This window comes from Dryas octopetala, chromosome 1 (genome assembly GCF_963921425.1).
Source record: "Dryas octopetala chromosome 1, drDryOcto1.1, whole genome shotgun sequence".
Lineage (NCBI taxonomy): Eukaryota > Viridiplantae > Streptophyta > Magnoliopsida > Rosales > Rosaceae > Dryas > Dryas octopetala.
This window is the reverse complement of record NC_141366.1, coordinates 24,304,785-24,318,663: the sequence shown is the minus strand read 5'-3', so window position 1 is coordinate 24,318,663 and position 13,879 is coordinate 24,304,785. Positions and strand designations below refer to the sequence as shown.

Sequence of the window (13,879 nt, the reverse complement as noted above, 5' to 3'; positions counted from 1 at the left end):
ATACAAATATTTCGACAAATAACTGTCGAATGCCTTTTTCATTTCTATTTGGTAGTTATCCACCGAATAATCCACCAATGTTCAGCAGATAACTGTCAAATAACCATAAATATTTCGGTAGATAACTGTCGAATGACCCGACAAACAAAATTAAAATTTTTTGTTTTAAGGGTAAAGTTGGAATTTTGAAATAGGGTGGTCAACTTAGCAATTTAGGGTGGTCGGAATAGCACTGTCCTTCTAAATTTCCCTATAGTATCATTTGAGGGAGTTAATGTCTAAAAATTTATGGTATTTGAAGTCTCATAATTTATGGTATTTAAAGTCTCACAATTTATGGAATTTAAACTCCCACAACTTATTAGGTAATTTCAATTGTAGAAATCTCAGGAAAAAAGAAGAAGCAGAAAATGCACAAACTCTAGAAAAACTTAAAAATCTTCTATAAAAAAATAGAGAAAAACTACAAAAATCAAAATAAAGTAATGTACTTATATTTTTTTGGGTCAAAAAGTAATGTACTTATATGGTAATGGCTACATTATAAATCATAAAGTAATGTATCGAGAATAATCTATCCATTATATGATTACAGCATGGACATTCGATTGTGTTAATAGGCTTTTTCTATAATGGATAAAAGACCATGAAAATTAGCAGAAATAAACTACAATTATATATATATATTTTATTTTATTTGATTCATTTAGTTTGCTATTGTACCCTTCTTAGGGTCTTTAAAAGGTACTCGTACACCAAATCTCAAATTTCTCTATATATAAGTACTTTTGATATGGGGAAGTAGGATTCAAATTTAGGACATATTCAAAATTCAATTGTCAAAATCTTGAAACTACATGTAGTTTGATTACGCAAAGCGTAAGTAGACAATCAAGAACCAAGATTCAATTGCATCTCAAACCGAATCCTTGGTTCAGTTCAACCAAATTCTCCAAAACACTTTTCCAAAAATCTCAATTTCCAATGGATCATTTTGGAAATCCTAATTCAAACTGAAAATTATGAGTTGACTGGATCCCCTCAAAGGGTACGTAGGCAACTTAAGGCCTCTTCCTAAGTACAAACTTGGCAACTCAATTGACTAAACTCAAGTAATTACACAACTAAGAGTTGACTAATGAGATTAATTAGGTTGTTGCTTAAAAAATGAGTATGTCCTTGTATAATTAAGAGATGCACTCCATCAAATGAGTCATACTAAAAATAATAAAAACTCTATTCTTCCATGAAGGCGAGTGAAATTATGTTAGTTAATATTTTTTATTCAACATTAAAACAAAGAAAATTGACTTAAGCATTAGAGCCTCTTTAGAATAAAAAAAGAAAAAAGAAAAGAAAAACCCTCGAAAGGGTTTGTGGTGCATTTGTTCATTTAGCACGAGCTCATAATTCTCATTAAAATATTCAGTTATTCATTATTGGCATGATGTAGAAGTTCAAAGAAATCAACCACCGTCAAAACATTTAATGTTCGCAATTCGTTTCTACAAATGACTCAACCCTAACCTAAGTCAGCCGTTTAGAATCATGTTGTGTTCAAGTTAATTGATATATGTTGAAAACTAAAAATTAAAGTACAATTTTCTTTATTTTTAAATCAAAACTATAATTTATGTATCACTTATAAAAACAAAAATGTATTTAATTATGGTACTAAAAAAACTATAAAAAATAATTATATAATTATACAAAGACCTATATAGTACATATTAAAAAATGAGAAAAATTTACTCATTTACTACATATAATACTAAATAAACATGATTATTATATCACAATTGTGTTACACATGTTTGACAATATTGTGTTTAACAGTTGTGTTATATATTTATATTCGTGTCAAGCAATGGTCAACCCAAATTTAGTAATTTTTTGTTGGGTTTAAATCGTGTTATTGTGACGTGTCAAAAATTTTGCCTCTAACCACATGTGGGGTGGTCCGATGAGTTAAATTTTTTGAGGATAAAATAGAAATATGAAAGAAATTGAATAAGAGATAATGAGCATTTGGGAAAAGAATTGAATTCCCCCTTTCTCCTAGTCTTGCTTTCTTTAATTTAATTTTTTTTTCTTTTTAACAAAGCAGTATATAGGTCCAAAAGAAAAGAATACGTTCGATTGAAGAAAAGAATAATATTGGCGATAAAAAAATATTTTTTTACATTTTATCCATTTGAACTCTAGGTTCAATCTCACTTTACTACTTAAAAAAAAATTGTCTCAATTTACTATCTGAATTAAAAATTTGTTACAATGTACCACCTTTGGCTAATTTTTTCTTAATTTTTGTTAAAATTAAGAGTGTTTTGGTGTTTTTCAAGTTCCTATTGTTAAAAAAAAGTTATTTTTTACGCTTTATTTATTTTGACACAATAAAAAATTGACTTGAAAAGATCAAAATACTTTTATTTTTAACAAAAATTTAGACAAAATGTGACAGAGGTGGTATATTGTAACAAATTTTTAATTTAGGTGATAAATTGAGATAAAATTTTTTTTTAGGTGGTGAAGTGAAATTAAGTTTAAAATTCAAGTGAGTAAAGTGTAATAAAGCAGAAAAAAAAAAAAAAGAAAAAGCAAAGAATATGTGCGGATGAGAGAGAGTTAGATGCCGATAGACAAAGAATATTCATTTCGATATATAAAGCCTACCCGTCTCTCGCATTTTTTCCACATTTGAGACACACAGACATATTATACTTTTCCCTTTGGACACTTTCTCTATGATTATCCCTGAAACCAAACGTGCAATAATGGCTGATCAGCTCACGGACGATCAGATCTCGGAGTTCAAGGAGGCTTTCAGTCTCTTCGACAAGGACGGCGATGGTCTTCTTTCTCAGATCCCTCTTTTTGTGTCTCTCTTTTATAGTCTTCTTTTGTTTTTTTCCTTATTTTGTCTAATTGATCTCTGATTTTTAGATCTAATTTCGTGATCGGCTTCAAAATTTTGTATTCGTTTGTGAAAATTTGTGGTTGATCTAGGGTTTGTTAGCGATTTAATTGCTGTATCCGTGGAGTGCGTTTTGATCGGTTAGGGCAATACGATTTTGTTAGATTTAATCATTGGGCATGGTCGAAACTTTTCTGGGTTTGAATTCGAGTATATGGATTATGATTATGTACTCTCATTTTTTTGTTTGGTATATGTTTCCTCCATTGTTTGGGTTACTTTTTCTTTTCCGGAGAAAAATGGTTTTTGATTTTATTTCTCTGATATGTTCTTGGGGTTGCAGAAATAATATGTATAGTATTTGGATCCATACCATAATGCTATATTCTAAATATGAGAATCTTTAGAAATATTAATTGTATGGTTTTTGTGAAATCTGGATGTACTATTTTTTTCTTATCATATGACATCTTTTATCTATATTTTACAGTCTTGGCTCTTGAGTTTTTTTCTTGTCAAGAGTTTGAGCTTTGAAAAGCAACTATAATTGTCACAAAGGTTGGGTCATTTTGTTGGGTATTTTTGGCTGATCCAATTGTTTCACTTTGGGTTAGGTTATGTAGTCTTTGAAATCTCTTTTTTTTTTTGGTGTGTTTGTAAATTACTTTTGTCTTCTGCTAGCATTCTTTTCCGACAGATATTGGTTTTAGATATACTGGATAATTGATTGCAATCTTTATTTTTCCAAGTGTTTACAATATTGCTATTTGATTGAATATGATAATTTTTTGTGTTTTTTCATATTAGGCATAAACTCTCACAACAACAGTAATAATATATTAGTATCAATTTTGGGAAAACAAGTGGTATGTTCATTAAGCCTTGTTACGCATCCCTGCCCACAAAAAAAATAAAAAAATAAAAAAATTCAGAAATGTAAAAGAAGCTTGGTTTTCTTCCTACTAAAACCTAGTACCAATTTCTTTGTTATATCCCGTCATAATTTTTGTCTAAATTCTGATGCAGGCTGCATCACTACCAAGGAGCTTGGGACTGTCATGCGTTCACTTGGGCAGAACCCAACTGAAGCAGAGCTTCAGGATATGATTAATGAGGTTGATGCTGATGGGAATGGTACCATTGACTTCCCGGAGTTCCTTAACCTGATGGCCCGGAAGATGAAGGACACTGATTCTGAGGAGGAGCTCAAGGAAGCCTTCCGGGTGTTCGATAAGGACCAGAATGGCTTCATTTCTGCAGCTGAGCTTCGTCATGTTATGACAAATCTTGGTGAGAAGCTGACAGATGAGGAAGTTGATGAGATGGTTCGTGAGGCAGATGTGGATGGTGATGGACAGATCAACTATGAGGAGTTCGTCAAAGTCATGATGGCCAAGTGAGGATCGATTGACCAAAACCAAAAATTTGATATAAAAACAAAAAAAGGGAACAGGGCAGATAAGTTTAAAGAGATTTGCATATCCCATTAGGACATCTTCATTTGGTATTGCTAGCTTTTGGTTGGTTCATTGTCTCTTTTCTTGTATGCACTATTTGTGGTTCTGTTCCTTTAGTATCTACTTGTTTGCTGTCTCTTTGTAGTTTCGGTTTGGTAGTGTCTTTTACTTTACATTGGTATTTTCATTCTACTTTTGCTATCATGAACCTAGAACAATTGGGTGAATCTGATGTTCTTGCTTATGGGTGACTCATTGTTAATATTGCAAGTTTTACCATCTCTTGTTTGTATGAATCTTGTCATGTCCTTGTGATCACTTGCTGTTGCTGTTTATTATCTTAAAAGCATGAATTTAATGGTAGCTTTGTTTTCAATTCCTGTTTGACCAACCATGGAATCTTTTTGTGGGAGGGATACATATTTAATATTAGCTGTCAGTTTAGCTGTCCCTTTCGTTTTTTATCCCAATATGGCCACCCCTCGTAAAGGGTAGTCTGCAGTCTAACCTAAGAAGGAAAGTTGTCACAGATAATAGAGCGTCTTCGTATGCAAGCATATCCGTTTTCCTCGCCTTCTCTCTCTCTCTCTCTCTCTCTCTCTCTCTCTCTCTCTCTCTCTCTCACACACACACACACACACACACACACACTCATAATTGCTTCTCTTGTGAAGAAGTGGTTCCCTTGGTCTTCATTGCAACTAAAATAATGTGTAAAGAATTTTCAGACCATTTCTGAAATTTTGGGAAGAGTGAGGAGCAACATACTCTTATGGGTACAGAAGTGGCTGGAGAAGCCTTTAGTTTGCCCATTGTTTGACTTGTAGACGTTTAATCAAGTCTCGATGATTTGAACCATAAATTTGCATAATGTGGTGGTGGCTATATTCCTGCAGTGTGGATTAAGTTTTTTGATGCGGAGAAGTGCTAGACTGATTGGTTGTGTTGTCTGTGCTATTCCTGTTTTCATTTTAGACTAAGACTAGATTTTGATGGAAGTGCAAATGGAAATTATATACCCAGTTGCTTTTTATGTTGAAACTTAACCAGTTACTCCATCATTGATGCATGGAATATTAGTTTCTCTTCAATTTATGTGCGTGTGCAGTTGTGTTTGCTGTCATATCATATGTCTTGCTTATTATTATTTACCTCTTAAAGGCTTGTTTGAAATGAGTTAGTGATTGCCATAGGAAAATGACTTCTCTAACTAGGGACATTGAATTTAAGGGCACCCTAGACTCTGGGTGGGTCATGAGGTTGATAAAATTAGGTTGGTCTGGTCTGCTTTCAGTAAACCATTAAATTTGATTGTGATGTTAACTTAATTTGGTTTTTAAACAATTTTAAGTAGCGGCTGGTATAATTGCTTGTTTTAGTTGGTGGTTGAATGAGGCGGGCCACTCAGCAATCTAAGGTAAACCGTTTTATTTTCTTAATGAAGAAATAATTGCTATATATGGTGGGTGGTAGAAAGATGAGAAAGAAAGTAATTCATTAAACTAAAAGTTGACATGTATTTAAATTATTTTCTCTATATATTTTATTCCTTCTCTTCATCTCTAAGTCTCTATCATCTTCTTCTCATCATATTTTCCTCTATCTTTTATTAAAAATAAGAAACCAAAACCTAATGATACAAAGATACAGACGTGCCAGTAGTAAATAGGATTTTGTTTTTTTTCTTTCTATTTTCTTCTTCATTGTAGATATGCTTTCAACAAAAGTTGAAGATGTGGAATGTGCTTTCTATTTTCTTTCTATGAGTGGCAGCTGGTTTCTTATAGTTTGTGTGTTCATGGTCGCGATCTGGGTTTAGACTGAATGGTGTGGCGATACTGTTCTCTGATTCTCGTAAACTTTTTGTGAATGAATGGATGGATGGAAGATGTGAATGATTTGAGGGTGAGGCATTCATTATATTTGTTCCTCCATAGTCCATATTTTACCATAGTCGGTCCTATTAGATAAAGCATCCGATTCCCCAGGGCCTTGGTGAAAAAAGAAGCCATTCTTGATGTTGACAATTGTTTCTTGTTGCTCAATCATGCATGGATTCACTTTCTATTACAAGGTATGTCGTGCAGCAGCATATATGCGCCATTATAATTAAGGACCAACCTTTGTGTTAGATGGGAATGTTTTTCTTATTAACAATGCTAATGCATCCACATAGAATGATTTGATAAAAGTGGAAATACCATGCGTAGCCTCTGCAACTGCCAACAGTTGTCCAACGAGACTTTGATAAAAAATGAGGTACCAGACTCGATTGCCTAGAACATGATCTCATCACAAATTATGTGTGTGTATCATTGTTATAGTATAAAGTAACTTTGGAGACAAGCTTGTATAAGAAAACTGGTTTTAAACTCCAAAAACCACATCTATTTAAAGGCAGTGGAACAACATCATACAACAACTTCCGGTTCTTGTCAAAGTGTAATAGTGTAAGACGTCGTTGCATGCTATCGTGTGCGTTTAGTTTAGGGTTTAGGGTTTAGAGTTTAGGGCATGGCATTTGGATTCGGCTCTCGAAAAGGGATTTGGTGGCAACAGTAGTAACAGCATCAATGATCAACATGTGCTTGGAGTGAGTCCTCCACTGACTGCTCCTTATGCCTGAGTATACACTCAATAGTCGCACACAAAATACCATCTAAATGTAAAGTGTGTCCATACATGTAATTATTTAAGAATATTCTCAAACTAGCTACCGTCTAATTAAGTGTGGTTAATCAAGCCGAGTTGGTAATTAGCTAGGTATAGTCATGATGTGATGTCAACCGTGAAGGAATTTGTGACAAGGAAAGCTTATATAATTTTATGTCTCTCTACTTAATTACAGAAGAAGGCGAAACGGAGACCGAAGGAGCAGCTTGAGCAGCAGATGTAGTAGCACGGATTCAAAGAAACACAAGAAGAAACCTCGTTGTTCAGCGCGTGCACGTCAATGTTTCTACCTGTAATTATTAATTATTCATTGGCCACACAATTAGCCCTGCTTCTAAGCTTTACCTAACTAACATGTATAGTATCATGTCATGTTGCACCTTACTAAATCAAATTTAGTTCCATGAATTCTAGTACTTAGTTGATATTAGTTGTTCGATGAATCATGATAATACCACTCAATATATACTAATTAACAAGACTAGAGATCATAATATGAACATATGGAAAATTAATTCTAGCATACCCCCTTTGGATTTTATAACCGATTAGATAAGTTCTACTCCAATGGCCCTTAGCGGAAGTGTTGAATTATTCAAAATCCAAAGAAATATGTCCTAAGCTTTTTTTTTTTTTTTTTTTGGGTAAAAAAAATATTCCAAGATCGTGATAGAATCTTCACCATGTGAGGAAGAAAAGTTGGGGCTGTCATCTTTATCAGGTCACATCCCCAGTTTGTTCGCGATGAATTTGTACCAAGTAAGTGTGACACTCTTCCTATTTAGGTTTCTAAGAGTAAGGATTGTTGGTGTTGATTGAATGCTTGGAAATAAGCTTGATAGGTCAAGACATTGTAGCACACACATTTGGTCATGAAATAAGTTTGATAAAGACTTAAAAATATGTGCAAATGGATGAGTATGCCACGATGCATTAATACAAATCTATCAATGTAAATATGCATGTCATTATGTCATTGGATCCTTCACTAGCTAGCATATATATAGGGATTAGGGACTTCAATGAATTGCATGAGGAGGAGCATGATTTTCCTTTTTGATCCACACTTGCTTGCCATTAGGAACACAGAATTAGAAAGAAGATTTGAAATCAATTGAACTTCATTAAGTAAAGTTGGAATCGATCATGCAAAGTGTTTAACCCCCTTGTTCAGATTAGGCATCTTAAGAGTTCTTAGGTCCATTTTGGTGGAGTGATCGATAGCCTTCATGAGCAATTTCTAAATGAATGCAATGTAGATTTTTCTATTCACACATTATAATAAGGGAGATGCATTTAATGAATTTCCTTTAAATATGATTGAGAAACGTGTTGATGCAAATTTTCGTAAGAGAGATGCAACAACTTAGAGGTGATGACTTGGCTGATCCGAAGCCTCGCTGGATGATGATGTGAGATCTTCCTGTAAGAGAAACAAGATCAAAGGAGATGGACCGGTGTGGTACCAGCCAAACACGCTCCGATGATGAAGTCAGTGATGGTGTTTGATGGTAGGTGAGGAAGAACAAAGGATGAACTTGGGAGAATAGGAAGAACAAGGCAAGTGTTCTGGGTTTATTCTCAGCAAGTTGGGTATGCTCTTGGGTGAGTGGAAATTTTGGTAAGTGTTTGTCTGGTGAGAGGTTGATAGCTAGCTCCCTCTTTTTGCACATATGAGTTGGTATATATAGGCAAAGGAGTTTGTGATGAGTAAGTTACCTGCATGTGACTGGCTGGCTGAGAAAGATCCACACATTCGGTCGTGAACAGTGGCATGCACAGCTATCCACCTCCTTTGCATTCAATGCTGCATTGAATGCAAGTATGGAAGATCCAGGTGAACACCTTCAGTAGTTATGGATGCAGGCTGGATTGTCTCTTCTGTCAGAAGACCTTTGTCAGGTGCATTTAAGTGTGGCGGTTCATCCCAACGTGATCTTCCTGGGAATGGCGGCGGAGAGCCGAGCCGACCCGAACACATGTTCGTATGCGTATACATGAAGCCCATGTGTGATCGGGTCGGACATGGGATGCCAGACCGAGCCGGTCCAGTAGATAGGGGTCCCTCCGAGCCTTAACTGGCTAACGCCAGAACTCGAAAGGAGGTCACTTCTGCGCCGAGCCGAGCCGAACCGGGATGACCGTGGAAAGATGGACACTCAATCCCTTGGAAGATCATCGGTTCGGCTCGGACCGAGCATGGAGGACTCGGCATGGAGACCCGATCTGAGCTGGCGGAGGAAGTGCTGAGCAATGATGATGTGGAGGTCAAAGTCTGACCGCTGAGAAGTCAAACATTGAAGTCAGATCTGACCAGCCACGTGTCCAGCCCTGATTGGCTGTTGGATCGGTGTGGGTTTATCCACAAACAGGAGTCCCCCAGCTTCCGATCCGAGCGGACAGTGATGGATTGGAAGTTGAAGTGTGGTGGCCTTCCCGAAAATGGCATGTTGCTTGATCCGAGCCGAACCCAACAGGTCTACGTTCCTGAAGATCCGAACAGGTGATGACTTGTGATTGGCCAAGATATCTCGGGGACAGGTGAAGGGACGTTTGGTGTCTGCATGGGGGAACGTAAGAGTCACATCATTTATGGGTATTTTGAACGTTTGACAGGTGTCAAGATCTGGGATTTGAAGCGCCACTTTTGGAGGGTCAGGATTTGTTTGCATGTGGATATAAAAGGGGCTGTCTTTCTCTCTCTCCTCTCCCATTTTCGGTTTTCAAGCTTTCTCTCTCCCTCTGCAAACCTTTCTCTCTCCCTCTGCAAACCTTTCTCTCTCCCCGCGAATCTCATTCTCTCTCCGCCAGTTGAGTGGTGGTCCGATCTCAAATCCGACCAAGTACGGCGATAGGCGAGGTGGTTCCGAGGGTATTGGGGGCGGAGACCTTGGGCGGAGGAAAAACCAGTAAGTGATTCTCCTCATTTCTGAGTTTTTGCTTTTTTCGGGTTTTGTTCTTGGTGTTCTTGAGAAAAAGCGCTTTTTGATCCAAAAAGGTAAGAGAGAGAGTGAGAAAAAAGTGTTTGTCATGTCAACAACTGATTCGAGCGGTAGGCTCGGCTCGGGGGAAGCATTTGATGGTGACAGCGACGCCGAGCTGAGCCGAAGCCCACCGGCGGGTGAGGCGAGTTGGGACGGTTTGTCCGAAGAGTTGGACGAGGTCGGCTCGGCGCTGGATCACAACCCAGGCGAGGAGCGCCGAGCCCGAGGGGACCAGGAAAACCCCGAAGTGTTGAGTTCCGATCGGGAACAAGGGGTGGCCGAAGGTGATGATGAGGAACCTCTTGACGTCGAGCCGATCGCGACCATCCCGAGTAGACTCACCTCGGGCTCAAATGAAAGGGACAGGGGTCACGATGCGTCGACCTCGGCTCAGCAGGTGACGGGGAGTCCGATCGACCCGGACTTTTACGAGGAATTGGCGTGGAAGGCCGATCAGATCCCCAATGAGATGATCGAGTATCATCTCGGGGACTTGAGGGATAGGTACTCAGTTCCTGAATCCGTACTGACGAGGTTGCCGATCAGGGGAGAGAAGCCGAGCCGACCCCCAAAAGGATGGGTGACAATGTACCCCGAAATGTTCGAGAACGGGGTTCGGCTTCCCCTGCACCCTTTCCTGCAGGACTGGCTCGCGACGATCGGCGCGGTGCCACACCAACTGAACCCAAACGTATATAGGATAATCTTGTCTATGCACATCTTGTGGCACAAAGTGCACAAGTGTGTGCCAGACAAGGATCTCCTGTTCTGCAACTACACGCTGAGGTCGAAGCAGAGCGAGCTCGGATTCTACAACCTCCAGGCGTATTCGGGGCCACTCTTCGGTGGGAATCCCTCCTCCCAGAAGACATGGAAGAAAAGATACTTCTTTGTCTCTGGGGATTGGGAGTTCGCCGATCCGAACAACGCCACCCCGGCTCGGGTCCCCAGAGCCTTTAGGATTCCAGGTGGGCATTGGACGTCTGGGGCCGATCCGAAGATAACTTGTATGTGTTTTGTGATAGTTTTCTTTTGTCTAACTCTTTTATGTTTCACCTTTGCAGTTAGCTGGGGCAAGTACAAACTCCGAGGCGAGCTCAAGGACCAGATCGCCGCGATCAGGGACTCACCAGCAGAGTACCTGTCCACTAAGTTTCTGCTCGGGGAGACCCAGATCAGATCGAGCAGGATCTCCTGGTTCGTGCCCAGGTGGAATCCGCGAGCCGAGAAGGGGATGAGTTCTGCCGATATGGAGGCTCGTCTAAGGAAGAAAGCGGCGCGGAGCGTCCAGAGGAGGGCCGCGGGGCGGGCCCCTGCCGAGCCGGTCCAGGCTCCTGTCGCAGCGACAGCTCAGCCCGGACCTTCTGTGCCGAGGTCGGCTCAGCAAGGAGAAAAGAGGAAAGCCCCCCAGACCGAGGTCCAGGTGGAGAAAAGAGCTCGGGCCGAGCCCAGTGGTCCCGGTGCCGAAGCGTCTGGCTCGGCATCCTTGAAGACGGTGGAAGTAGACCCCTCCATCGAGCCGTTCGTCACGGGCCTCAAGCGCGTGATAACGCCAAAGATACTGGAGGGGCTCTGGGCCGGTCAGGAGGAGCCGAGCTTCAGCCAAAAGGCTCTGAGCACGTCTCGCCACGCCATGTTGGTAAGTCCTTTTCACTTTGGATTCATGTTTATCCGCTCGGTTCGGATTAATAATAATTTTTTTTTTTTGTTGTTTTGCAGCTCGCCCTGAAGCAATTTGAAACTGCCCACGCCGTTGTCGAGGCCGAGGCAAAGATGGGGAGGTTTCGGGAGCGGAACCAGGAGCTGAGGGAGAAGCTGGCCGAGGCCGAGCGGGCGGTCAAGGCCGAGCGCGAGCGGTCGGCGGGTCTGCGGTCCAAGCTGGCCGAGAGAGAGGTGGAGGTCGCTCGGCTCGGGAAAGAGCTTCTAACCTCAGAGCAGAAACTGGCCGACCTGGGGCAACTTGCCGACCAGCTCCAGCAGGACGTTGAGGAGGCCGAACGAAGGGCGGTTGAGTCTCGGCGCCGGGCCGGGCTTCCGAGTGTCCAGGCGCTGGCTGATGCCCACTTTGAAGGGTATCAGGAGCTTTTGGAGGAGATCCGGTCGAAGAGGCCGGACTGGGATGTCTCGTTCCTTGGCGAGTCCGACGGTGAGGAGGATACCCTGGGAAGTCAGCAGGAAGACCTTCCCCCTCCCGATCACCAGGTTCCCGACGAGGTGGTGGCAGCCACGGCCGAGCCGACTCAGGAGGATCCTCCGTTGCCGGAATGCGAGTCGACTCCAATCCCCCCAGTCCCCGAATTCGATCCCAACGCTGAAATGCAGATCGGCGGGGTTGAGGTGGTGCAGCTCGGGGAGGAGACGCCCGAGGAATCCGTCGAGCCGATCCAGGAGGGGCCTGCCGAGCGATCTGCCTGAGTTAAACTTGTATTTTTGTTTTTGTTTATTCCCGAGCCGAAGTGTGGCTCGGGTTTGATATATTTTTGAACAATTTTACTTATGTTTTTGGAATCATTGTTAATTTATTCAGTATTTTCTTTTTTAAACAAGTTGTTGTCAGTTCGGCTTGGACATGGAACTTAGAGACAAAAACAAGTAAAAATAAGTAAGAAAGATAATGAAAAAATAACATTCATGCTAAAAACAAAGGCATATTGAGATCGGCTCGGCCGAGCGATTGCGATGGAATAATCTGTAATGATAAATTACAACTTGTCTTCGGATCAGCTTGATAAGCATAACGAAGATAAGTAGGAATTTGAAAACCCTAGTGATCCCGGATGGGCTCGGCATACCCATTGAGATGTTTAGGAATTTTGTTTTTTGAGAAAAATATTCAAACCTACTTTCAGATCGGCTCGGCATGCACGATGAAAGTTTTGGTTGGAGTGTATATTTTTCTTTTAGAAATATCCTGTTGAACGTTAGGACTGTATAAAGTCGCTTCGGCTCGGACAGGGATTTTTATAGACCTGATAAGTCTGTACTATGTCGAGCATCGGGCCGAAAGTGGCGCGCCAGCTCGGCACATGAGTTTATAGACCTGATGAGTCTGTACTATGTCGAGCATCGGGCCGAAAGTGGCGCACCAGCTCGGCACAGGAGTTTATAGACCTGATGAGTCTGTAATATGTCGAGCATCGGGCCGAAAATGGCGCGCCAGCTCGACACATGAGTTTATAGACCTGATGAGTCTGTAATGTACCGAGCGTTGGGCCGAAAATGGCACTTCGGCTCGGCACATGGGTTTATTATTTTTTCAAAGGAAACACTTAGATCTTTCCTCTTTGTTGAAAGTGTATAGGAGTAGAGTCCCCAGTGTTTGCTTCGAAAAATGAGAAGAAGATGAGTCAAAATGTGTTCATCCTTTCATTGATTGGAACGAATGTCAGGTCGGACAGTCCCCGATCCTAACTACATTCTACTGATAATAAGTCTTCAAGTGTTCCGCGTTCCAGCTATGTTTGAGAGGCTTCCCAGCCAGAGTGGCCAAGTTGTAAGTGCCAGGCTTGACTATGCCTGTAATTCTGTATGGCCCGGTCCAGTTCGGATCGAATGAGCTCTCCTTAACGGCAAGGGGATTCTTCTTCATGACGAGACTGCCCAATCCGAAGGTTCTGGGCCTGACCCTTTGATTGTAGTATTTGGCTACTCTCTGTTGGTAGGCGGCTCGACAGAGATTGGCGTCGGTTCGCCGCTCCTCGATTATGTCTAGGTCGAGCCGAAGTCCGGTGTCATTGGTCTCCGGATTGTACGTACCGGTCCGGAATGAAGGGGTCCCCATTTCGACCGGGACGACAGCATTGGTTCCGAATGCCAATGCATAAGGTGTTTCCTTCGTGGAGTTGCGATAG

General features: G+C 41.0%; 1 protein-coding gene across 1 annotated transcript; it reads left to right on the top strand.

Moving 5' to 3' along the window:
- The first annotated feature begins 2,690 nt into the window (after positions 1–2,690).
- Positions 2,691–4,650, top strand: LOC147299326 (calmodulin-7-like). The gene is made up of 2 exons (XM_086239518.1): positions 2,691–2,850; positions 3,941–4,650. The coding sequence occupies exons 1-2, from the start codon at positions 2,745–2,747 to the stop codon at positions 4,312–4,314; spliced, it is 480 nt and encodes a 159-aa protein (XP_086095644.1). The 5' UTR covers positions 2,691–2,744; the 3' UTR covers positions 4,315–4,650.
- Positions 4,651–13,879: the final 9,229 nt, after the last annotated feature.